The 24115-nt window shown below is 40.7% G+C and overlaps 1 protein-coding gene across 1 annotated transcript in view; it reads left to right on the top strand.

Annotated features, from left to right (window-relative positions):
- The window catches only part of ZC3H11D (zinc finger CCCH-type containing 11D), a 194178-nt gene that overhangs the window by 64114 nt on the left and 105949 nt on the right, over nt 1-24115 (top strand). Inside the window, exons 9-11 of the mRNA XM_086931116.1 lie at nt 3611-3718; nt 6586-6696; nt 15851-16082. Coding sequence (XP_086787242.1) covers nt 3611-3718; nt 6586-6696; nt 15851-16082 — 451 coding nt within the window. The remainder of the gene's footprint in view (nt 1-3610; nt 3719-6585; nt 6697-15850; nt 16083-24115) is intronic.

The raw sequence follows: 24115 nt of genomic DNA, 5'->3' as shown, positions 1-24115 counted from the left end.
ATCTTATCGCACAAATATTTTAGAGAAGTATTTAACTTACTAAGTCAAATGATCTAAAGGCGAACGCACAAGTATGACTTTTACCTTGAACAACTACAGCCTATTGCTTTGCCAGGCTTTGTTTTTTTTTAACTCTTTTAATTGTTTTATGAATTCAAACAAAGAATTATAGATTTACACCTTTCTAACAATAGCAATAAATTGATGCCTTTATGTGAACAATGCCCCAAATGTTCACTCTTCTCCTCACAGCTACCAGTCAGGTACAGAGCAGTGTTTATTCATAGTGTTAACTCATATAAGTATATTTGCGTGTGTTGCTCAAAGTGGTACACAGCAGGGGCCACTGAACGAAAAGGGTCCCTTGACTTAAGTCAAAGCATTAATTGCAGCACTTCACGCCTTTCTTCCTAAGTAATGGACTGATAGATCATTTCATCACCATCAGGCAGGGGATTTGTAGTTTGGCTGTATAGGTGTTTACTCTAGTCCAATGCAGCCAGAATCTAAAAAGCGTTCTATAAATTACTTTTGTGACATTTGAACTAAAAAATCTAAGCTCACCACGGAATTACATTTTCACTGATAACATCAAACACCAAGGAAGTACCCAGATGTAGTTAAATCGGTCACACTTAAATATAATTTGGTTGCCAAACATAAAAGAATGAAGAAAAGAAAAAACTGTGACACAAAGAGGAGCAAAAGGACAGAGAAAGAAAAATAGTGAGTGAGAGCACAGAAGGTGGGAAAATGAAAGAGAGAGTGAAATGAAAGCAAGGAGGAAGAAATGAAAATAAAAAAGAGAAAGGGCAAGCACATGCTCTATTTTTACAGCAAAAGACATACAATTGATGGACGGGATGCAGAACAAATCAAAACATTCACCCCCAGTCAAGAGATCTGAGTTAAATCTATCATTCTTTTGCCCACCATGCCACCCCATTTTAGACCCGGCCATATGCAAATCAGTCTTGAGTCTGTGCCTCATGGGAACAATCCAGCCTGAACTAGCAAGCCAGGTCCTCCCTGTACCGGAAACAAGCATCCTAGGACCTGTTTTGGGGTTTCACCCCTCTTCAGCCAGGATAGCTTTATTCCAGTGGCACAGTGAGCCCAGGGCCCACGTCTGGGTTTAACTGGCGCACTTAGGGCGAGAAAGCAAAAGACACACAATTGATGGACGTAATGCAGAACAAATCAAAACATTCAACCCAGTCAAGAGATCTGGGTTAAATCCATCTATTTTTACAGAGCACATGGTAATTGTTTCTGGTCAGGGAGGCTTGCCAGTTCGGGCTGGACTGTTCCAATGAGGCACAGGGTCGAGACTGATTTGCATATAGCTGTGTCTGAGCTGGGGTGGGGAACTGAGCTAAAGAATGATGATGGATTCAAACCGGATATGTGACGGGGTTGAGTGTCTGAAAAGTTTCAGTGTTCTGTCCATCATCTCCTTGAGTTTGCCTGATTTTTTTCAGAGAGCACTAGAGGAAGAGAAACAGGAGAGAAGGGGAGTTTGTGAGAGGAGGTGGACCGTTGTAGCATAGGCCTTCAACACATCTCTCAGCTCCTTGTCAGATCTCTCAGAAGAGGTTCTGAAGAGGTGGAGGGCACGTGACTTAGATGTACATAGAGGCAGGCAGGCACCATCCTCTGGTGAAGGGCCTCCTGTTGCATATAGCAGCCTCCAAGGCACAGAGAGGACGAGATAGCCATGCACCCAGAGTCCAGGACAAATGCCTTATAAAGTGGGACGAGCGCTAATTGACACACTGAGGAGAGCTGGTATGTTAGTTGCTAATAGAGTAAAAAAAAGAAAAACGTCTACTCATAAAAAAAAAAAATGCAAATACATTTTTTATGATTTCAATACAGACCTATGAGATGAGGTGGTCCAAAACCTTTGTCCTCCTCTAGCACAGCTCAGTGTTTATACGGAGACAACAATTTCTTGCAATCTCACTCTTAGATGATGTGAAGACTGAAATATATTGCTGCAGAGTAGCTGAGTTGAGCCTCTTTAGTCCAATGCACCACAATAACCCAGCCATCTTTGAATAGAAAGATACCAATTGGAACAATGAAAAGATGTCAAAAAAATACAAAATCTAAATGGAATAGTTGTTACTAATACTGCACCAGTTTGGCTGAATAGGATTGCAAATAGTCTTCCAAAATTATTTTAATCTCCTGAAATTCACATTAACTTTAACCATTCATATTTTCTAGTAGTACATTTAATGTTATGGATTGGCATAACAAAGCATAGGTAGTGACACTATCAAAATATGGTTGGCACCTGTCCACCTGTTCCTCTGTATCGATGAAACATCAGCACAGTGGAAAACCAGAAGACTGTTCTTAGCAGTAGGATGGAACAGAAACTCGAGTGGATAGTGATGTAGAAATCTGTGTGTATCTGCATCCTGAAAAACAACGAGCAGTGAGGCTGTCATTTCTACAGTGTTCAAGGGTGTAGAAGGGAATCCCAGATTAATTAATGGCAGGGGTTGGCAGGGGTTTACGGGTGAGGGTCAGGGTCAGGCAAAAACGAGTAGCATCTAAGGGGCAGTCAAAGAGCCACAGGTGTAGGAGTTGCCTAGAGAGTGAAGGAGAGGGGTCAATGATAGTACATACATTGCTGTCAAATGTTAACATTCTTTAGCAACAGACAGTGAAATAAGGGGATTAAAATAATGACTAGAGGGGATGCAAAGACTGATGAAAGTTCAGCCCGTGTGCTGCTCTGCACCAGAAAGTACCTCAGATGCTGCTCTCCCGCAAAATCGCACACATGCTGCTGTAGGCACCCTCCCTATGCTACGGTCACCTTGAAGTATCTAGCCTCAATCACATCAAGCACAGCTCCAAGCCTATGTGAGGCCACGGTGCTGGGTCGAGATCGACCCATTTGAGTTTTAGGCTCATTGCTCCCTTTGTGGATTTCAACATGTAAAAAGGCAAAATGCTGCCACTCAACATGACTGGCATTATAACTACTGAATGGCTAGCCAGAGGTCTGATCGGAGATGTGACTAGCACTTCCAACATGCACGAAGAAGGCTAAGCTATTGCCCTGTTCTAGGCATCCTGTCTTGTGAGCTAATCCAAAATGTGAGTGACACTTTAAGCAAGCAATTGATGGGTATACAACCCTTACAACAAATCTTTTACCACGCACTACCATTACAACGCAGTCATTACAACGCAAACCATTACAACGCATTGCGCTGGGGGGCGCTCTAGGATAGGGAATACGTTTTATTTACTATCCAACACCTTCCCTAGTGTCCACGGGGACTGGAGTTGGAATAGTAAATTAAACTATTCACTATCCAGCACCCCAAAGCGCTATGCGTTGTAATGGTATGCGTTGTAAAAACCGCATTGTAATGGTATGCGTGGTAAAACTATGCGTTGTAACGTCATACATCCAATTGATGAAGGGTGCTGAAAGAAAGCCTATTCCTGTATAGTGCATGTTTTCTATCATATTGTGTATTACTTGCAAAATTGATTGACAAATAAAACGTTCTCTAGCTCAAAGCTATAAATCATATGATGCTTCAATTTTTTTGTCACCATTTTTCCTGGTTGTTCCATACAGGAGGCGATTGCTATGTGCCACGCAGAAATCCATTTATTAAACTGGATGAAAGAAAAGTGCTAATGGAAGATAATGAATACATGGCATCAAAACATTCAGATTCAAGAGGTATTGCATTTCTACTTTTGAGATTTTTTATGAATACTGCATTTAGCTAATCATTCAATGTATCATCTTTAAAGATCCACATACTCTTATGAACTCTGCAATGTAAGCTCAATATCATTTTTCACATTATACATCAAACTGTACATAGGTAAAGGAAAACATTTATTTATTGGGACCATACATATTTTGAGATGCTGGTCACTACTATTTATTTTATATATATTAGCCCTATAAAGCTCTCTGCATCTGTCCCGTGCCCCATTTTACGTAAGTATTCCATTTCCTTAGGAGGTTATTTTTAATCTGCTTTTGACACATCAAACAGGAAGTGACCGCGGATGACGACTGGCAGTACAATAATTAGTTGCATTATGGTATCACAGATACAAATGAAAAGGTTGCATATTCTCGTTGATGGAAGGTAACCTACAATGTAATCTTTAGTTCCCATATTTTAGGATGTGATAGATCTGGACACTGTTCTCCTCTGAAGCCATTTTTTGTTCCAAAATTTGAAAGGTGATCGCAAAATGGAAGACAATCTGAGTAAGAAAACACCTCGAAACCGATTAAAAAGGAATAAATTGTAACATTTTTTGGCTGGGAGAACTGCTAGAAATTAACATCCATACTAGGAAGCCACATATTTGTTATCTAGTCCCCCTTTAAATAATATTGCACTACGAAAAGGGGTCTTCTGCCAGTTCGTTATTCAGTAATGTTGCAAAGTCCTGAGCAATTTCATAGCCCTATCTCGCCCTTAGAGAATATGTACCTGGGGATGATGAATTGATGAATGAAACCCCTGTAATAGGATTTGTTGAGTGCCATCGTATCCCTTTAAAGCTACTTTAGTTCGATTTGTTTGGAAAAGTACACAATTGACTTTCAGCAGTTGAAGGTATACTGGAAGGCTTTATTACACAGCCTCCAGATGAGTCTATGTATTCAGGTGAATTTGATGAGTCCTTTGCAGATGGTGTGGCACACTTCTGTCTGCCCTGTTATCTTTTCATAAACTGGTCTCTCTCTGAGAGGCCAAGGCATTATATGTCCATCTCAGTGATGAATTTAGGACTTTCTGGAGTCATTAGCCTTTTGATTTGGCATCATGCCTGACCTGTCTGTACCTGACCCGTGCAATATAAAATTATGGCTAGCTATGAAGTTTAATGTATGGGTGAAGTATGGATCCAAGAGATTCTGGGGTCTTTGTCACAGGAAGCTTTACGCATGGTAAAAAAAGTGTGGGCAGGTCACATGGCATACTTTTAGAGAAGTGCGAGGTAGATAAAAAAATATTAGAAATTCAGTTGACAGATTAAGAATAAAGAACGGAAGGTCTTGATCAAATTAATAAAAAAGTGTCAACATCTATTAATGCCACAAAAAGTTGGAAAAAATGAGTGAAAAACATGTTTAATGACTACTTCAAAATGTAATCGTAGATGCACACTTTTGCTGTGGGGGGCGCTACCATATAAAATATTTCCATGATATCTGAATATTAGACATCTGACAAAACATCTCTGGTGACTGATCAGAGTAGAAGTCATGTTGGAAGGCGACCTTTAGGACTCTCTGAGCTGTGGTAGTGTCACATGACTGAATCTAGTGGGTCTTTCCTTTGAAGGGACAGAGTAGATATCACTTTTGAAAAGTTGAAGGCATTTATGCATTGGTACGGTCTAGTCAGTATTTTCACTCTTAAGTAATTCGTTATCAGGTTATTTATTACAGCAGATATCACCATGTGGCTCATAGTGTGGATCACTGTTCCTAAAGAGCGGCTATATTGTGTTCTCGTTTGCAAATTCAAAATTAGCATGTATGTTTTTCCCAGTTTGATATCTCCCTGAACCCTGTCAGCCTAAGTAGAGCAAACCTGTGTTTTATGACAGATTTCACCTATAAGTATGATACAGTTAAAACACCCCAGATTTTCTAGTAGGCCCTGCAGACCTTCACTATGAATGATCACTTATATTACAAGATCCACCACATGACAGCACCAATCCTTGCAGAGTTCCTTCTGTGAAAATCTACCTGTACACTGATACCGGGTTGTGCAAAATAGTAGTCTCACATATGCAGTCCGCACATGTGTATCCACACATGTTAATCTGTAACCAGTCCAGTGCCTCCTACCTTAGCTGCGCCGCAGCAACCTTATCTTAAAAAGTGAACACTGGCATTTAGCAGGCTCACTCCAATTACCATGAATTTACTGTGAGTGAGACTCAAGTAATGAGATTCACCCACAGTCAAGGTCCAAAAACAGGGTAGCCGAAAGCAATACAATCCTTGGGGACCTCATGAACTAACCCGTTTGCTACAATAATGATATAGCAATAAGGATCGACAATGCCAAATGGAAGGCCCAATAGTGTGGCTGCTTCCTAGACGGCATTTGCACTTAGAACAGATAAATAAACCGTTCTGAATTTTAATCTATAGCACAGGAAAATATGGTTCTTATTGATGCATTAAAAGGATACTGTTGGCATTTGAATTTCTATGACCTGAATATATAGGTCAAATACAATTGGGTTTTGCATATGGTTTCCAATGCTCCCTGAAGCTATTTCCTGTTAAAGGGGGATTTTCCCATGTAGCCTATCACTTACCATATAGACAGAGGAGTCAGCAACATTTTAAATCCTTACCACACTGGAAATTGAAGAACGCTTCCGCAGGTGATTATTCAAGCACAAACAATCCGTGGTCATCACAAAGTGAGCATCAATTTGCAAACCTAAATAGGTCTGCAATATTAGAGTACTTAGCATGGCAACAGTGTTTCTGATGCCATCTTTGCTCATGTAGAAGCATTTCCATCTGATTAAACATTTTGAATTTGATTTTAGGAAAAGATGGGAGAAAAACTTTTAAGAAAAGATTTTTTGAACACCTTGAAAGCAAACAACAGACTGATATGGATTCGCAGAGGCCTTCCAGCACTCTTCCTAGAGGAAAAGGTACATGTTGTTTAATGTACATTCAATGTATCACACAACAAGATCCTGTAATATGGCACTGTTTGCTTGTTTGAAGCTATTAACATTGATTTAGAGATTGTGTTATATCAAAAAATATAACTAAATACAGCTAAAGAAAGGATTAGTGAATGGGCGGTGCAACAATCTGGTAGAGTGCAAGTAAACATCATAATCTATACTACTATTATAAAGAGAGAAATGTGTCCTTTAAGCCAGGTAAACTCGAAAGTACACAATCAATCGCAACACCCAATACAGCGTTGGAAAGGGGGGGTCCTGTAGATGGACATAGGCTATAAAAAAATTAAAATAAACGTTATTTAAAAAATAAACAATAAAAAAGTAGTCCCTAAGAAGTAGCGCCGGCCGTGTGAGCAAACAACGTGGACGTGCGTGCTGACATCATCTAGCGCGGGGAGGAGCGGCGGACAGCAGCGGTGAAGTCGGGCTGAGATAGATGAAGCGCGGGGAGGAGCGGAACATGTGCGGCTGACTGAAGCAATGGGAGGAGGCGGAACGAGGAGCGGTGAAGTCGGGCTGAGATAGGTGAAGCACGGGAGCGCTGGGAGGAGGAGGAACGTGTGCGGCTCAGTGAAGTGCTGGGAGTAGGCGGAACATGTGCGGCTAAGTGAAGCGCAGGGAGGAGTGGCCCGTTAGCGCAGGGAGGAGCGGTGAACTGTGTGCGGATGATTGGGGGCCTTGAAGGTGGCAGTTCGGCTGATTGGGGGCCCTGAAGGTGGCGGTTGCGCTCCAGGGGACCCCCGGACAACGTCGGGACGGGCTGCGGCCCTGAAGCAGCCTTTGCTCCCGGACAACGTCGGGACGGGCTGCTAGTCAACTAATATTTGGCTTTATTCATAGTAAAAACACTTCTGGTTGTTTGGAGGCATAATTGAAATGCCTATTAAAGAGCTATGTTTACAGATTATGTACAAGTGAAGAAGATGTTTAAGGATCAAAAATAGTTTTTTTAGAAGAGTCGATCTATAGCAAATTGGCGTGTCCTAGGCTTTTAAACAACAAAGAAACCTAGGGGTCTAGAAAAGAGGATAAACAAAATTTCCTCAGGCTGTCATCAATAGTATTTAATACATTAATGACTAACAGCTAATTTCAACGAGTAGGACAATATTACCAAACACAATGTCTGCGGTGATTTGTGAGTACAACCCAAGATTCCCATCAAAATCTTGTGATGATCAATGTTATCATTTGGTCATCCAACCAAGGCAATAAAGTCTCTTGATCATTGAGACCAAATTCATGCCTTGTACCAAAGTAGGGTCACTGCCCACAAACACTTTTTGACCAAGTGATATCAAACTGATGGGTTAAAGTGCAGTGCAAAAAATCATAAAGGTGGTGAGTTTTAAAAAAAGATAGAGGACAAGAAAAGTAATTTTATTAGGGATCTGGCCTCTTCCTAGTTAAAAACAAGAAAAGTGCAAGAAAGCAGTGTTAAACAAATTACTGCATAGGGGCCAACATGTTTCAGCCTAAATGGGGAAGACCCAAGGCTTTCTTCAGGGCCTCTGTTCTAAACGTTGCTACTGCAAAGTGATTATGTCATACAAAAACTAAGGTGACAGAAAAAATAGTAAAGTGAAGAATCAAAAAGGATACGATAATTCAGTTGCATATCCTCCGTGTCAGTAGATGAATAAATACATCTGGAACAACAAAACATAAAGCAAACATAGTATTCAAAATAAAACATGTCCCACTCATTCTCCTCCTTGTGAGATGGATAAAAATTAATAACACTCACCCAGCACGACCGGGGATTTTACCTCACCTCACCTGGACACATACTCAGGAATAAGGAGGCCAGGCTCTAGAAAAGTAAGGATACGGGTGCATGATGCAAATAGGTGAAAAAACCTAATTCCACTCTACTCTGCACTAATATAAACACTCCTATCGTTAACTTAGTGTTCTATTACTATTCAAGTACCCTCAAAATTACTAAGGGCTCACACCTCTCACGAGGTCTCTCAAACATTGGCCTATAACTTAATAAGCCTGATCCTGAAGTATAGCCGATTATAAAACAGGCTCTATCTGATTGTCAAATTCACAAAGTGTAAGATACCTGATTAAAGTCTCAAACAAATATCTATAATAGCAACACCCTCTTCCGACATCTGAGCATACCTGTGCGTCGTTGCCTCTGGCAGGTCCCGAGTTTAGGGGGAGGCAACAAACGGAACAGTTGCAGCGAGTCAAATAGAGTGTAATGCCTACGAAGCACCCAATCACTGACGCGCTCTCCAATTCAAAAACAAGACGGAAACCGTCTTTTCACACACCTGTAGCCTTATGCTCCTTGTAATGCCATCCAATAAACAACTAGGGGTTGGCTCTAATCAGTATGGCTGAGCCGTCATACAACATAACAAAAAGAGATTGCCAGTACTGATAATACCGCAGTAACATGAATTCGGACACAGTACTTGAGAAAATATTCAAGACTGGGGGCTAGTTGATAGCTTTTTATTCTTATTTTTGATTTTATCAAAAGATACTTTTTTTCATATTCAAAACACAAACATATACAACATATTTATCAAAAAAGTCACAATAGGGGGGTATCATTCGTCATATCAATCATATCACAATCATACAACATGCAAGCATTCGTGGGGAGAAGGGGTGCACTAGATAAGAAAGCTACAAAATTTACCAAAACATACAATATTTACAATATAATATCAAACATAAGACAAGAATAACCACAGTCTGCAAAAACACTTAAACAATATTTTCATTTGGTGTATGATCGATTATACCGTACATTCCTATAGTCAAGTATGAGAATACTTTCTAAATGTTTAGAGAAAGGATAATGTACAGGGATTAGTGATAAGCAACAATTATCCTGACATTTACGCTTATCACTAGAGCAGACAGGAATGTGGCTTGGGCCTACGCGTTTCGAATCCCAATGACTTGTAGGGATTCTCTTCAGGGCCTTTAGAATTCTCTTCTGTACTTAAGAAAGAAATAGTCTCAGGGGTGGGATAGGTTGACACAGTTAAAATGATGGTGGACCTAATCAAGTTCAGGTGGAGGAGGCCATGTGAGAGGTAGCTGCCGGATTTTTTGGTTACTAGACACGTCGAAAATGATAATTTGAAGAGATGAAAAGTTGTGCTTGCTCACGGGACCCCTATCAAAGAAGGGAACGTTTGACACGGTGCTTATCGAGGCAGAAACTCTCAAGCATTTGACCGTAAAAAATGAAGCACGCAAGTAATTCAATTTAAGGTGACTTCAGACGGAAAATATTTTCAATCAGTCAGTTGAGATTATTTAAGAGATTTAGGATTGAGCAGATTTCCCAAACGACGGCGTCTTTGGCAGCACTGCACACAGGCTAGTGCTGCCAAAGACGCCGTCGTTTGGGAAATCTGCTCAATCCTAAATCTCTTAAATAATCTCAACTGACTGATTGAAAATATTTTCCGTCTGAAGTCACCTTAAATTGAATTACTTGCGTGCTTCATTTTTTACGGTCAAATGCTTGAGAGTTTCTGCCTCGATAAGCACCGTGTCAAACGTTCCCTTCTTTGATAGGGGTCCCGTGAGCAAGCACAACTTTTCATCTCTTCAAATTATCATTTTCGACGTGTCTAGTAACCAAAAAATCCGGCAGCTACCTCTCACATGGCCTCCTCCACCTGAACTTGATTAGGTCCACCATCATTTTAACTGTGTCAACCTATCCCACCCCTGAGACTATTTCTTTCTTAAGTACAGAAGAGAATTCTAAAGGCCCTGAAGAGAATCCCTACAAGTCATTGGGATTCGAAACGCGTAGGCCCAAGCCACATTCCTGTCTGCTCTAGTGATAAGCGTAAATGTCAGGATAATTGTTGCTTATCACTAATCCCTGTACATTATCCTTTCTCTAAACATTTAGAAAGTATTCTCATACTTGACTATAGGAATGTACGGTATAATCGATCATACACCAAATGAAAATATTGTTTAAGTGTTTTTGCAGACTGTGGTTATTCTTGTCTTATGTTTGATATTATATTGTAAATATTGTATGTTTTGGTAAATTTTGTAGCTTTCTTATCTAGTGCACCCCTTCTCCCCACGAATGCTTGCATGTTGTATGATTGTGATATGATTGATATGACGAATGATACCCCCCTATTGTGACTTTTTTGATAAATATGTTGTATATGTTTGTGTTTTGAATATGAAAAAAAGTATCTTTTGATAAAATCAAAAATAAGAATAAAAAGCTATCAACTAGCCCCCAGTCTTGAATATTTTCTCAAGTACTGTGTCCGAATTCATGTTACTGCGGTATTATCAGTACTGGCAATCCCTTGTAATGCCATGGCAAATGATTGCTTAGTGCAATGATCTAATATGTAATGTAATACCCCGAAAACGGCTTACCCCATTGAGCACCGGCACACTGTTTACTCATAGCCGGAAGACCAGGTCAAGCGCGTAATCCAGCGAGACTTCGTCAAACTACAGGATGACGTCATCCTGCTCAGAGTAGTAGTTCCTAAGTGAGGCGCATGCGCTCACTGGTCGTACAAGCCTCCAATGCAACCCAAAGTTCACGTGCCTAGTTAGCATTCTCAAAAGTGACACCACGACAACATTATTGAACGGAGTGACTCAGTAATCGTTTCTAGCTATGCAGATGCTAGTAATGCACCTCCCAAAAAAAAACCTATATGGTCTAGCAGTATGTCTCAGAACTTTGGCTATCTCAATCAATAGTTGATGATAGTTGATGAATATGTAAAATAAACACCAAAAGCAGCAGTGTGTAGGCAGACTCAAATAGTGTACATCAAAAAGCATCTGATATTATATTTCCAAGAACAGCAGTGTCAACAATGTCATATGCAGTTCAAAGTGATGGGCCCTCCTGCAGTGATATTGCATTATCAGAGGGTGTTCCAGGGTATTTCGTCATTCAAACCGTCGCAGTCCTACTCTCAGACTGCCATGGTTTAGCTACAGGGACATAGCAAGCTCCAGAAGCCTTCAAGGAGCTGCCCAGCTGACCTCCTGCACTGGACATGCCTGGACTGCATCTGGACCTGGCTGAGTCCTCCCTGCTAGTCTCTGCTAGAGTGAGCTCCTGATCCCAACAAGGTGCCTCCTCATGCCCTGGACTTTAGCTGGCATCAGCTGAGCTCCTCCTGTGAAGAAAGGTGAAAACCTGATCCTTTGGTGCCAGAACTCTGCTGCCCATGATGACTGGCAACACAGATCTTCTGTGAATCCAACTCTTTGCACTAACTTGACACCCAGAAACAAGCAACACGAGATCTGCACTTCATGCTAAAGCAACGAAAACCCACTATGACCATCAATGCAAATCTGAAGGAACAGCCGTGCCCGACTGGTTCTTCATGCTACAGCTATGACCTAAGCCTCATGCTCCAGAGACAAACATCTGTCACTCTCTTCCTGCTCTGTGCAGCCTCCTCCACCTTGAACGGAACTCTTTGTGCTGGACTTTGAAAAGCTAACTTTTTCAGCAGGACTATCCTTGTACCAGTAACCGACCCACTCTTCCCCAAGGTGAGCCTGAACTTGTGACTTTTTCCCCCAATCTAGCGTGATGAGATGACCGCATCTGGCACTTTGTGCTTTTAGGTGCTATTTTCAGTAAAAACTTTAAAGTTTAATATCTTCAGTTCTACTGATAGGATTTTTGCCATTCTGGTATTACTGTAATTATTAAAATGTACGCTATGATTTAAATTGGATTAGGAATTTTTCTGTGATGTGTTTTCACTTTCTTACTGTTAGTGTGTCTGCATACATACTTTGCACTTTGCTTCTAAGTTAAGTCTGACTGCTTTGTACCAAGCTAAAAGAGGGTTAAGCAGAGGTTTATTTAGTGACCTTTGTGGTTGGATTGTGGTTGTTGCTAGAGTAGGGCTTCCACCTACCTCAACCAATAATCCAATTTCTTAAAATTACCACTCACAAATGGGAAGAGAAGCCCAAGGACCACTTCCCTTTTGTGAATTTGGATAAAACCATTTTAAGGAACAGCATATTAATGTGGTAGGTTGAATTGCGACCCACTACAATTTGGTATGTTGTGAACCAATCTATTGAACACACTGAAATACTGGGTATCATATGGCTCCATCAGTCAGCAGCATACTTATGACTATAGATCTGTATGAACCAAGGAAAATACAGATGCACCCAGTCCTATTTGGCAGATGAGGTAAATTCCACTAAGCATTGTTCTGGATGTACAAGGAATTGTTGGCTCTAAATCTGGAACATTGTACTCTTACATACTCAACCAATGTAGGTAACAACTTATTCTGTTCTTTGAAAAAAAATGGACACAGTCACAGTAAACATCTAATCAGGAATGACTCTACCTCCTAACACCTTGGCACCACGGTTGAAACAGCTAATAGTGTTGCTTGAGTTCATCCTAGTTCTACCCCAGAGCACTGCCAAGATCCTATTCTCCTTGAATAAACAGTCCTTTGACACACCTGCAATGTACATCTTATCCTTCCTACATGGATTCCTGCCAACAATAGCCTTTTTAATACCTCATTTTCCACGGTATATAGCATTTTACATCTCAAAACAAATATTAGTCATAGTAAAGTTACAATCAAATGTTAATACCAACATCTTGTCCAACTGAATACTTTTCTAGGCTCAACTACATCAAAAAGGCACCAAATCAATCCAAATCACTTTGTATCTAAAGGCCAGTAATATGACTAGATATCTCCAGTTTTTGTTGCACTCATAAGCCAGGAATTAAACTGAATTTCTTAGTATCAAAAGGACGTCACAATAAATAGAAATTAGGATTTCACCCTATTTTACATCTGCCTCACAAACTGACTTATGTTCTCAATGTATTCTGGTGTAGCCTAAATATAGTAATACTAATTCACCTAGTGCTAAAAAGGCATCTCCAGACTTAATATAAGAAAGGCTCATGAATTGGCCATAAATTGGCTCTCTTTGAGAGGATACTAGTTATTAAGGCTCTCCACAACTCTACCCCTTGCTCCCTAGCCGAGGTTTTCCAGCCTTGGCATCCAACCATAAGTGTGAAATCTATTACCCTTTGTTTACTTGGCACTGACCCAGCCAGGTACATAACATTTGATGTGAAACCTCTTCAAGTTCAAAAAAGGCACTTTAGAACATCCTGCCACCATATACTACAGTCAGGTGAAAGTTCATGCAGAACGGAAATTCATCTTTCCCACAATAAATATGATGAGGAGCTGCTACTACTTTTCCCTACCTCAAATCTCAACATGCTAACTTACTGGCATTCAGACTTCCCATTCTGCCCTTCAGCCTATTGGTCATATGACTAGGATGACTATACCACTGAATATCGAGAATATGAATATCATGATACAAGTATATTGTGGACAAAATATCGAAGACCAAAATATCAAAAGGTAAGGGCAAATAGAAGAAGGGATCAAATATTCCAAACTCTACATCTACGTACCTTGAAGAGACATATATATAGTTGAAGTTAGGTATAGAAAATCTATATACTTGCTTTTTATATTATGGTCTCAATATCTCCATACCGCAATATTCTATCTTCAATATTCATGGGGCACACGGACTAGGATTCGTCTACGTAATCATCCTCAGGAATTGGAGGACCTTTATTCAGCCCTTGATACTAAAGCTTCAACATTATCTTCTCATATCAGGGCTGCTGTATGAACATTGATGTGGGTACACTGGAGCTGATTCTTTCTGAATCTGTATCTGGATACTCACTAAACACTCCCATTGTCAATGCTTTTAGTCCAATTCCCAAAAACATGTAAAATTAGGCAAAAGAGTACGACTTAAGGACTGCATTACATGTCCCTGTGAATAGATTCCATTGACTCTAGGTAAGCCATCTTGCCTCTCTGGGTCTTATTTAACTCCTCTGGTTCTCATCCCCATTGCTTTCTGAATTGCTTTTGCAATTTAACATATTGCTTTACAAAACCTTACAAATATAATGGATAGAATAAAACATAAGTAAAACTAGGCTTGACGCACAACCTGTTTTTCCTACCTAGAGGAACATAGGCAAAATAGTACATGACAACAACCCTTATTGAACAAAGTCAATGGTTAGAATGACTGTCTCACATAATTATTTCCCACCAGTACATGATCATCACATTTTCTGCACATACCTGGACAGCATAAAATACCTGTTGTGATCCGTCTTGTGTCACCACTGTTCATGCGCTCAATATGAGGTGAGGTCGACCTATTTCAGCAGTATTAATTAATAAAGCAATATTAAAAATATAATGCTTTGGTGCCTGCAATCCCTGCATACAAATTAGTCTCTTCATTATTACTATCAAGTTGTGATGTCCCCAGTCACCTGTAATACAATTATAAAGCTGCTCAATTGAAATAAGCTGTTACAGTTGAGTTGTGAGTCATAATGCCTGATGGCTGAGCCACCAGCAGGGCGCAGAGCAAAATTAAAGCTGCAGTTCAACCAGCAAAAATGAGAACTGCTGTTTCCTTCTTCTAATCTCTTTTTCTAAAGTGAACAGTGATTGGCAAAAAGAAGATGCATTTGCATGTTTAATTTATGTGCGTTATTACAGGAAAGATAAAATCTTTACCTGTTTCTACACCTTCTGATTTTATTATTTTTTATCTAGCATACAGTAAACTGATTTCTTCTTTTTTTGCAACAAATTACTAATTGCTTTTTGGTCTGTTTAAATATGCATTCCAAATATTGCTTTTATTTTTCATGGCTGTAACCAAACTATCATTTCCATATAGAAGACCAACACATTATGGATTTTGGTGGTTTGTGGAAAGGGTGATGGTGTGACCATATATTATAAGAAATAAAATACCTTCTTCAATACATTAAAAGAATATTACAAGTTGCTTAGTGTTCCATGGCCTTTTAAAGGAGCTTTTGGTCTTGTTCCTCTGAAATCATGGACTTCCTCTGTAATTTGCAGTATCCTTGTAATATATGGAATAGGATTCTTTATCTAAAATTTCTGACTACATTGTGCCATTCTTTAGCAGTATCCCTCACAATTTTCCATAATATTGATGGTATTGTTTTATATTATTGTCTTATCTTGTCTAGCACCCTCTGGAAGACCAAAGGTTAAAGGGGGTTTTCACAACCAGAGGTGGAACAGGTTTGGAAACGATAATGATGTGCCTGGTACAGTTCTTACCCAGAAAGGCACAATAAAGAACCATCATTCAGTCCCCTACACACCTACTGTTTCATCAGCTGCTGGTAATAATGCTATGTGCAGCATTGCTACAAATGCCACAACAAAACAATCCACAGACAATCCTTCTACAAGTAAGTATTTCAATCTCTGAAACAGTATTACTTACATTTGTATTTAAAATTTACTATATTTTTCATTAGTTTATATATTTGAGCAATTTATTTTAAAGAACTTGTGAGCAATTCTTTTTAGTATAGCTAAAAGTCAAAAATGTACAACAGCTTTCAAAGAGAACAATGGCCTTAGAGTGTTTCCTAAAGCATGCACATTCAATGTGTGCAGGATTTTCATCTCTAAAAACACAACGAAGGAGGGGAGAGTATAAGCCAACACACTTCTCCAAAAGTTAAAGAACTAAAATACAAAATGCTATTGTGACTACGTAGTGCTTTTTTAAATCAGTGTTATATGCACAAATCACTGATAACTCTAATTCTGGTGTTGAGGGGAGGGGGGTAACATAAAAGAGGAAGAAAGACCAATCTTTTTGGAAAAGGAAGCCTTACTGGCATAATGTGACATGCTACGTCATAGGCAACCACTCCCCACCCTGGTAGGATAATTCAACCAGGGAGGACTTACCCTCCTAGTGGAACCGATGGAGAGATTTCTTAGAAGAAATTTTTCCTGGACAAAACGGGGAGATCCAGCAATAAGTACTTAGAGGTGACCGGGTTTTCACCTTTAATATGTGATTTTGAACAAACTATGCAATGGAATGACGGACAGCCCAATGGCTCAGACCATGGTCTTCTTGCCAACATGCTGGAGTTTCATCCCCTGGTACTCATTAGCCCCCTCCCCATTTACATATATCAGTATTTCTCACTGGCACCCCGTGTTTCAATAGGGATTAGGGCAGAAAATGCATGATTTCTATACATTAGCACATCCTTATACTAAACTTTGTTGTTACAATTGTATTCAATTACAGATTATTCCTCTCCATGAATTGTCCCTTCTATATATTTGTACAGTATTTTATGTAATATTCCTATGTTTGAAATTGTTCAGACCTTCTTCATCAGTGCAATATTCTCTCTCAGGGTGATCAATATAGATTTTCATCATCATCATCATCATCATCTTTATTTCGGCAACGTATTGCCATAAAAATACAAAGAACATTACATTGAAAACAGCTAAAAATAGTTAGATAAGAACATTATAAAACCAATTTATAAAACGAGGACCAGCCTCATACATACAAACATTATTACTGTAATAGATTTACAATTTAGCTGTTGTCATACGTCCCCAATTATTAGGTGTCTTCTCTTGTGCCAAACTATTCCCAGATATTTGGCCGTGGCAAAAACTATAAGCCTGGATAAATCAGTTTTGAAGACCCTATATGCATGCAGACATTGGGAAAACCCCAGGTTTTTACACACCGGGACAATCCATTGCCTCCTAGCCCGCGCATAAGCATTGCAAAAGAACAGTATGTGCAATTCAGTTTCCTGATCTAGTTTATACCCTGGACAGTGGCTCGGTGAGGACGCAGACCATTTACCGGTATAAGCTCGGATCGCCAAACTGCCGTACCTCCCTTGAAGGTACAATTTCCTAAGGGTGATTGGAAATATAAAATCTAAGACAGGTTCGAACCTGTAAATGTCCTTTGCCATTAGAAATTATGCCGTTAAGGTGCCCAAGCCTGTACTTTGTGAGTGTGCAGCAAGTTTGCTTTCATTATACAGTGTGACAAGCCGCCTCCGTGAGACCCTAGAGCATGATGACAGTGGATCGGACCATAAGGTGGGTAGTCCTAATCGCCCTAGCTCATTTTTTATGTAATTTAACCAGGGGATTTTCCCAGCATTTGGGAGGGTAAGGATTTCCTGCAATTCTGACCTATAGTTGAGTAGCTCTGGTACAGACCATAACCTACACCAACATATTAAAGGCCGTAGGCCCAAGTCTTCATCAAGGGGTCTCAAACCCAAATCAAGCCTCATTGGCAACAAGGGGGTGCTAGGGGGAAGTGATAAAAGCTGTCTAATGAATTTGTTCTCTGTTGCTACTAAGTCACGTTTACACGCGTAGCCCCAGAGTTCGCTTCCATACATAGCCGCACCCCTGGCCTGTGCTCTGTAGATCTCTAACGGTGGGCCAACCGGCTTGGAGGAAGATTTATTTTTGCTTATGAGCTTAATAATTCCTCCTGCTATTTGGGCCAACTTTAATTGAGATTTGTCCTGGTGGTGCCCCCACAACATCTTTTCGTTTAGGGTAATATCCAGGTACTCGAAGGTTCGGACCCTTTCTAGCCTGTTAGCACCAATATACGGATTAGGGCGAGTTTTAGGTGGTGGATTGAAAACCATATATTTGGTTTTCAATGCGTTGATTTCAAGGCCATGATCTTGACAAAAAGCCTCAAATCCATCGAGGACTCACTGTATCCCCATTGGCGACGTGGACAGCAGCAGGGTGTCGTCTGCGAACATTATCGCCGGCACCCTGCTGCCAGCGAGTTTGGGGGCGTCGCTGTTTTCAACCCCGTTCAGATGGGCAATGACCCCGTTGACATAGAGGCAAAACAGGGTCGGCGCTAACACACAGCCCTGTCTTACCCCCCTGTCAACGGGGAATCTATTGGATAGAGTTCCCTCCCTGCCACATCTGACCTGCGCAAAGTTATCTGTATGTAGTCAGATAACTATGTTTAGGAGATGTTGCGGGACCCCCAGGTTAGAAAGCACGGACCAGAGTTTCCTACGGGGAACAAGATCAAAGGCCGCTCGCAGGTCAACGAATACAGTATAGAGGCCTGCAAAATAAGAGGGCGAGACGGAAAACTTGATCTATAGTAGATACTTTATTCCTGAACCCGGCTTGGTAGGGGCTCAGAACAGAGTGGTCTAGCATCCATTCTATTAGGCGATCCAAGATCAGCCTCGCGAAAATCTTTTGTGGGACGTCGATTAAGCTGATGGGCCTATGATTGGTTGGGAGCAGAGGGGAACCCTTCTTAGAGATGGGGACGATCTCCGCCCCCAGCCAAGTAGTAGGCACCGACATCCCTCGTAGGATTGCCTTAAATACCACCTGTAGGTATGGGGCCCAAACCATTGGTTCGTGTTTAAATAAATCACCTGGGAGTTTATCCAACCCTGGGGCTTTTTCTGCAGAGAGTCTAGAAATAGCTGCCCCAACCTCCGCCGTGGTGAATTTATCCGACTCCAAAGATGGCATGAGGGTGGATTTTCAGTTTTGATCTCAGTACTAAGGAAAGAGTCTTTTTAGGTTGAGCCTAAAGCAGCGCGCATGCAGTGCTTGCTCGACTTTTAGTAAGGGGATTCAGTAAGCTCCCCAAGCTCACCACACGCTCGTGCGTATGTGTTTTCTTCCGCACAGGCTAATGGGCTTTGCATGCGTCTTTCAAATAAAGACAGCATGCAATTGGACAAAGGCAGGTGCATGTCCTGCCTTTGCTCTGCCCACAGCCTATTGCTTGCGGTTACCCGCACAGGCCACATCTGTTTTCAATTATCGTGCCCAGACACGGCGCGATGATTTAAAACAGATCGCTCGATGTGGCGCGCGCGCGCAACACTCGCGGGCTAATGGCAAAAACTCTGTGGGGCGTTGCCGGGCCCAGTCGAAGAGGTAATAAAACAGAAAATAATAATAATATACTTTTCATGCTGTACTTGCCTTGACGCGTCTGTTTTTCGGTGGCTGCTGTACTGGTCTCAGAGGTGAAGAACCGACCTTGGCCATGGGAAGCCCCTAGGCCACCATACATGCCACTGGCTCTGAATCTTATTTGGGAAAGTATTTCCTTCCATCTTACCAATGGTTAAAGGAATCAATTTTGAAGTCCTCTAAGGGGGAGTCCAGGAACATTGGCAAAAAGGAAATATGAAGCATAGATCAATTAGTTTGGCAAAGAAGGATTCCAAGTGAACTGCAATAAAGTAGCAGCGTCAGCAAAAAGGCAGTCCAAGATAGAAATTTGAAGGATGAATATAAAATCATAGAAAAAGAGTTCCGTTCTCTCCTAAGGGAAAAAAACTAAAATGATGCATTGCATCAAAGAGGTAGACAGGTATGGTGTTACCCCTCCTTTGGGGTTTCTTCCTTTATAGTCCTTATGCCATTTTAATGACATGTGTCACTCCACTAGTCAGTCCATCAAATGATTAGTTTACATATGTAGTCACCAAATCCATTTAGTTACTCCAGCATTCTTTCCCAAGCACTTCTTGTGAACGACTTGGCTTTCCAGGTCTCATAGGTTTGTAAACAGTAAGAAATGTACAATGTAACTGACTATGGCGTAAGGTTAGAGTTGGATTTCCCACCGAGACATCTCACAGCGAACTTCAAAAGATTGTCCTTTATATGTAAGAGGAAATGTGCACAGAAAAATGCAACATTTGCAGAAATGTCAATATTTTATTTTGCTAGCTAAGTGACATTTGCAACTAAGGAAAGAACACATTTAAAGCTTAAAATGCAGACATCAGCTTTGAATGATTAAACTTAATTAGAATCAAATATATTGCATTGAATCATTTTTTCATAATAACAGAATAATAATAAATGTTTCACCAATGTATTATTACACAACATTAATTAGCGATAGATATGGCCTACTGCTACACATTTTTCAACATCCATACATTTAAATTATTCTTAAAAAACATTTTGCTAAAATAATTTCCTAGTTTTTATAAGCATTCAGGTCTCTACTTTCACATCTGTAAGTTTCAATTTCCTAACTAATTTTATAACATAATTTCACTTCGATCTATCCATAATACATTTGCAATGAAAGGCAATAGAACTGTTAGGCCTCATCGTTAGATTCATTCATTTTCTTCAGTATGTTAATAGTAAAACATCACTTCATGAATAATCTTGTTATTAGAATTCTATTAATAAGTGTTATAACTATTTAGCAGTGTATTTTCTCTACCTCTTCAAGTATGCTTTTATAATGCTGTTACTTCCCTTGTGTCTATTGCTGTATCACTTTGTCATCTTGTGTAATGCACCTTCTGGTTTTTGTGTCTAAATCGGTAATGTGACATGTAAAGTGTTTTTGAAATATCTGCACTATCAAGCCCCCTCTGATGGCAAATCAAGCCATTACAATATCTAATCATCAGCTCTGATCACACATTACGGGTTTGTTTTCTCAAACCTCTTTCTTCTAAGATTTTATTTTTGTCATAATATTTACATTGCCCATCTTCCATTTCAAGATCAGATCTTGTTCTTTTCACTTCTTGTTTGTATTTTCGATATTTGTTAAATTTGATAGATATGATAGATATTATCATCAGTATTATGCTCAAAGAGATTGCCACTCAAGGTCTCAAGATAGAAATTGCCGATCAGTTTCCTAAATTACCTAACCAGTTACTAATATTCACAATCCCTTACCCATCGTTTCCCAGGTACCATCAGGTTTTACATCTATTAAGTCCTTTTTTAAGTCAGTAATGTTTTTGATGTAACTCTCTAAGTCTCTGTTCTTATCTGGTATATTAGTTTAACAGCGTCAGACCTTTAATAATCAACGGACTTCATCCTCCTTCATGAAAAGGATATCAAGGGAAAGTCAATTTTAAATCACCATCACTCTTATTGAAATCATTTCTACATCCATAACCGAACAGTCCCCAGCTGTACCTGTGGCTAATTTATCAACTATAGTAGAAAGTAGTCTCATTTTATGTGAGTTTAATGCTACTCCTACTAAAGGTAAAAACACTCACAAAATATCACCTACTATTTCACTTGCACACATAACTTTCTTTATTCTCCTGTTCTCAAATTTGTTTTCTCTTTCAATGGGGCTCATTATGATGGTGGAAAAATAGCCACCACGGGCCGTCAGTGGCGATCTTTCCGCCATCGTCATGAGATTTATCCCCGACACATTATGAATGGGGGTGCGTATCGCGGCGGATGGAAATTTCATCCGCCACTTTTCCGCTGGTACCAATCGTCACGATTGCCTGGCAGAGCAATCAGCATGCTCACAATGGTGGCAGAACCTAGCATGCTCCGCTGGCACAATTATGATGCTGGCGGAAGCCAGCATTGCCGTGGGGGTTGAACTGCCATTGAAAGGCTGGCAGAGAATGTCTTCAGGGGCCCGTTGAAGGCCCCCATTGTGTTGGGGGGAGGTGTGGGTGCACTGGGGGGGGGTACCCATGGTACCCCCCTACATATCACTGCCCCCAAGTGGCAGGCACAGTGTAGTGCCTGCCATGTAGTGCAGTGAAATGCACAAGCTCTTTTTAACATCGCAGCAGTGCTGCTGTCAGCAGCCACCGCCGCAATGTTAAAGGTGCAGAATCCGACCACAGCAGTGGCAGTCCCATTATAATTGTATATGAGGGACTGCTGCACGCATGGCGGTCGGACCCAATCACCGCTACAGTGACGGACGGACCAAGTCCTCCCGCCGTTGTGATTAGCCTGTTTACCTTGATACATTTTTGGATAAACTATTCCCACATTACGACTTCCAAACAAACCTCTCAGTAACTCTATAAAAAACATTCTTTTCACAAATATAATACACACCAGGAAAGATTGGATCAACACCCTTTAAGTATTTTTCCCAGTTCACACTCCTTTTAAAAGTTTGTTCACATTCACTAGAACCTACAAAATTCCTGATAATAATTGATCTTTTTCTATGTATCTGAAGTTTACCTTTGTGTTGCCAGACTAAAGCTAACCAAGCCATTCCTTCTAGGATATTCTTTTCTTCTATCAGTAGATATCCAAGGATTTAATTTAGGCAATGTGTTAGTAGTTATGTTATATTATCTCATCTACTTTCTTTATTAAAATCCAGATTCCATTTCTTGATTATGGTCATCAGCTCTCTAATCTGTAATTTGGTACAATGACAAAATATCGACACCGAAAATATCCCCATACAAAAATATTGTGATCAAAATATTGATGTAAAAAATATATTTAATGGTAAATACAAAAATATTGAAAAGAAAAAAATGATGTCATAAATATAATTTTACAAAAAAAAGGGGGTCATCATGATGGCAGAAGGCCCGCCACCGCCAGCCATATGGTGGCGGGCCCTCCGCCATCTGACTTCCTTTTGCAACCTGCCACATTACGATGTCGGGGGGAATCGTTCCGCAAGCTTGGCGTGCGCAAAGAGAGCCCGCTACACGTCCGCCACAGGCAATCGTTACGATTGCCTGGCAGAGCGGACAGGAATTATGAAAATGGTGGCGGTACCTAGCAAGCACCATCCGCCAGATTGCAATGCTGTCTTCAGCCAGTCTTTCCATGGCGGTGAAACCACCATGGGAAGGTTGACGGATATTGGATTCGGGGGCCCATTGCTGGCCCCCTCTGTGTCGGGGGGTGCACTGGGGTTTACCTATGGTACCCCCCAACATTTCCCAGCACGTAGTGCAGGGAAAAGCACTGCATGCCATTTTAGCATTGCGAACAGTGCTGCAGCCAGCAGCACCATTTGCAATTTTAAAGCCCTGGGATGCGCCCGCCATAGTGGGTCCCCACCACCGGAGCCTTCCCAGTTGGGCCCATGGGGTACCAATTGATTCCCCCTTACCAGCCATGCACAGTGTGGCAGGCACCAGGGGGTGCCCACCACAGGTGCCCGATTTTCCCCAGCCTCCCCTTTCCTCAAGGGGAGCCTGTGCATTTGGTCAGAACATAGGTTCCCATTGAAGTCAATCGGAGTCCAACCAAATCGTATCTGGAAGCATCCGGATGCATCGTAACCGGTCGGTCGGACTCGAGTTGTTCAGAAATCATTCCCAAACCGTTTCGGTCTAGAGGATTTCCAAACCACATCAGAATCAGGCCCTCATCTGTAAAGACACGTTTCTGATCCAATTCGGACGGATCAAATGCTTTTAAGAGGTCTTTTTAACCGCATCGGAATCAGGTCCTTAGTTTTTATTAGGGAGTTCCAAACAAAAGTTGGATCCTCTTTCAGAATGTGCAGGTGGTAGTTTATAGGTATGTTAGTTTCCAGATATCTATTATTTGTATACGTTTTTGGAAAGCAAAACACCTGCCACATTTTCAATTATGAACATTAAATGTAACAGTTTGTGTATTGGCAAAAATGTAGT

Source organism: Lissotriton vulgaris, chromosome 1_1 (assembly GCF_964263255.1).
Source record: "Lissotriton vulgaris chromosome 1_1, aLisVul1.2, whole genome shotgun sequence".
Lineage (NCBI taxonomy): Eukaryota > Metazoa > Chordata > Amphibia > Caudata > Salamandridae > Lissotriton > Lissotriton vulgaris.
Note: the sequence above shows the minus strand (reverse complement) of the source record. Positions and strands in the feature narration are given on the sequence as shown.